The sequence below is a fragment of the Myotis brandtii genome, unplaced genomic scaffold (genome assembly GCF_000412655.1).
Source record: "Myotis brandtii unplaced genomic scaffold, ASM41265v1 scaffold125, whole genome shotgun sequence".
NCBI lineage: Eukaryota > Metazoa > Chordata > Mammalia > Chiroptera > Vespertilionidae > Myotis > Myotis brandtii.
In genome coordinates this window covers 4,964,449-4,966,721 of record NW_005354385.1, presented here as the reverse complement: position 1 = coordinate 4,966,721, position 2,273 = coordinate 4,964,449, and the positions used below count along the sequence as shown (strand labels likewise).

General features: G+C 47.4%; 1 protein-coding gene across 1 annotated transcript in view; it reads left to right on the top strand.

The window, feature by feature from the left end:
* The first annotated feature begins 1,242 nt into the window (after window positions 1–1,242).
* RND3 (Rho family GTPase 3) overlaps window positions 1,243–2,273 on the top strand; it is an 18,968-nt gene continuing 17,937 nt past the window's right edge. The window contains exons 1-2 of the mRNA XM_005859300.2: window positions 1,243–1,680; window positions 2,148–2,235. Of these exons, the coding sequence (XP_005859362.1) occupies window positions 1,531–1,680; window positions 2,148–2,235 (238 nt within the window). The 5' untranslated portion in view covers window positions 1,243–1,530. The remainder of the gene's footprint in view (window positions 1,681–2,147; window positions 2,236–2,273) is intronic.

Genomic DNA, 2,273 nt, shown 5'->3' with positions numbered 1-2,273 from the left:
TCCACAATGTGGACGGGGAGTCCACATCGGGGTTTTCCTCTGTGGGGCTCCAGTTTTCTCAGCTCTGAAAGGAAGAGAAGACCGTCCGTGGACCCCTGAGACCTCATGGTCATAGCGTCTAATACTTACATTCATGCTTTTAACCACCTTTCATTGTGCCTTTTCACTCCTCATACTAAGCTTTCTGGTTTTTCACTTCATCTTGTTTTCATTTACAAGCCTAGAAGTCTTCATAGGGAACTGTTAAGTTGCTTTTGGCCAATGTCCTTATGACTTAATAGTTGAAACCTTCCGACAATTTGGAGCACAGAAGATGAAGATGAGGAAAAAAATAACTTATAAGAAAAAGAAAACAAATTCATGGGCCAATTTTAGTCCTCTCTGAGACTTTTGAAGTAGGTGATTAGAGCGATGGATGTGGAGGAGGGATGAGGGGAGGTGGAAGTTTGTACCTGCATTTTTCAGCTATGCATAATGTGTGTTCTGGGTCCAGCCTAGGGTGCTTCAATTCCAGGGATGGGGGTGAGTATTGATAAAGGGGTTAAAGGGCAGGATCTGAATCCCTCCTATCCAGTCTCCTCACCCCAACGTGGACAATGGCTGACTTTGTATGTTTGGGTCCCCAGTGCCGTAGGGTTGTGTTTCCATTGGCTTTTGTCACTCATTTATGAGCAATCCTCCATTTCCTTTCTTTCTGCTCCCACCTCCCCTTTGCACTACTCCTGATTGACCGAAACTGACATGTTTCAGAAGCCAGTCTATTACTGTGACCTAGGCAAGCCAGTTCCCACATCTGGAATAACCTGGCTTAGCTACTGTTTTATGGCCTATATACCTATGACAAACCATTTCTCTACAAAAACAACCACTTAACCCTTCCCCACCCAAGACTTGCTTCCTATATTTTATATGGATGTCTTAATTTAGGAGACAAATGCTTTTGCTTTCATGCATCTTCTGTAGATCAGTCCTTATTAAAACGTTTTTTAAAAATGCTAGTAAAAATCGCTATGCACACAGATTCAGTTTTCCATCTCCTCCTGGACTTGCACAGTCCCATCCATCAGCAAAGCGTCCTTGGAAATCTTCAACTCGTCCCAGAGCCTCGGTCTGGAAATAGATCCCGCAGGGTCACCCCTAGAGGGCGCACTGCTTACGTTGTCCGCAAGTAACCAGACAGCGCTCGCTCCCTGGCTCCATAAAAGGGGAGGAGGCGGATCAGTTTCCTTCTCTCATTGAGAAAGAAGAGGATTGGAAGGCCGAGCATATAAAGCCGCGCAGAGAGCGTGAAACAAAGCAGTCGGATCGGAATTGGACTTGGGAAGCGCGGTGTGGAGTCAAGCATAAAACTTGTTGGAGGGGAGTAACGAGCCTGCTCCTCCAGCTCTCCTTGTCTGCGCCGCGCTTCAGGGATTCCCACCAGCCTTGCGATTTATTTTTATATCTGCTTTTTTATATAGAGAGAAATACATATATATATTTTCCTCTTAAGAGAAAATTCCTGTTCTAAGAGAAAATAAGACAAGATCAATGAAGGAGAGAAGAGCCAGCCAGAAATTATCCAGCAAATCTATCATGGATCCTAATCAGAACGTGAAATGCAAGATAGTAGTGGTGGGAGACAGTCAGTGTGGGAAAACCGCGCTGCTGCACGTCTTCGCCAAAGACTGCTTTCCCGAGGTGAGTGTGGCCGGCCGGGGCTTTGAGGAGGGGGGCGGCCCGCGGGGTACCCCGTCTCCAGGTGGGTTTTCCTTTTTGCTTTTCCCTGTTCCCCTATTTTTTTTTTTTAAAGCTGTCTTTTCCACCCCTTATTACTCCCACCGGTTAGACTGCCTGGAGAGGGAAAGTGGGCAGGAAGCGTTTAGGGGTTGGGACGCGCCTGCACATTCTGCTGTGAGCTCAGAAACTTGTCCGGTCATGTTTGCAGAACCCGGGGTTGGGAGATTTGGATCCTCACGTCTTGGGGAGCCGGGTGGGGCGAGCGGGGAGGCAGGGGTTTAGGAAAAGGCCTGCCTGTTTGGCGTGTGACCTGATGTGTCAGGTATTTTATTTTTAATTGAGGAGGCAGTTTTTCAGAGGGGGTACTTGCGGCGTCGTGCCTTTTAAGATAACCTCTTTGCACTCTTCTGTCCATTTTGTTCGTCCAGAATTACGTCCCTACAGTGTTTGAGAATTACACGGCCAGTTTTGAAATCGACACACAAAGAATAGAATTGAGCCTGTGGGACACTTCGGGTAAGAGTCAGCGGACCGCGTGGTGCCTGGGGCGGGTT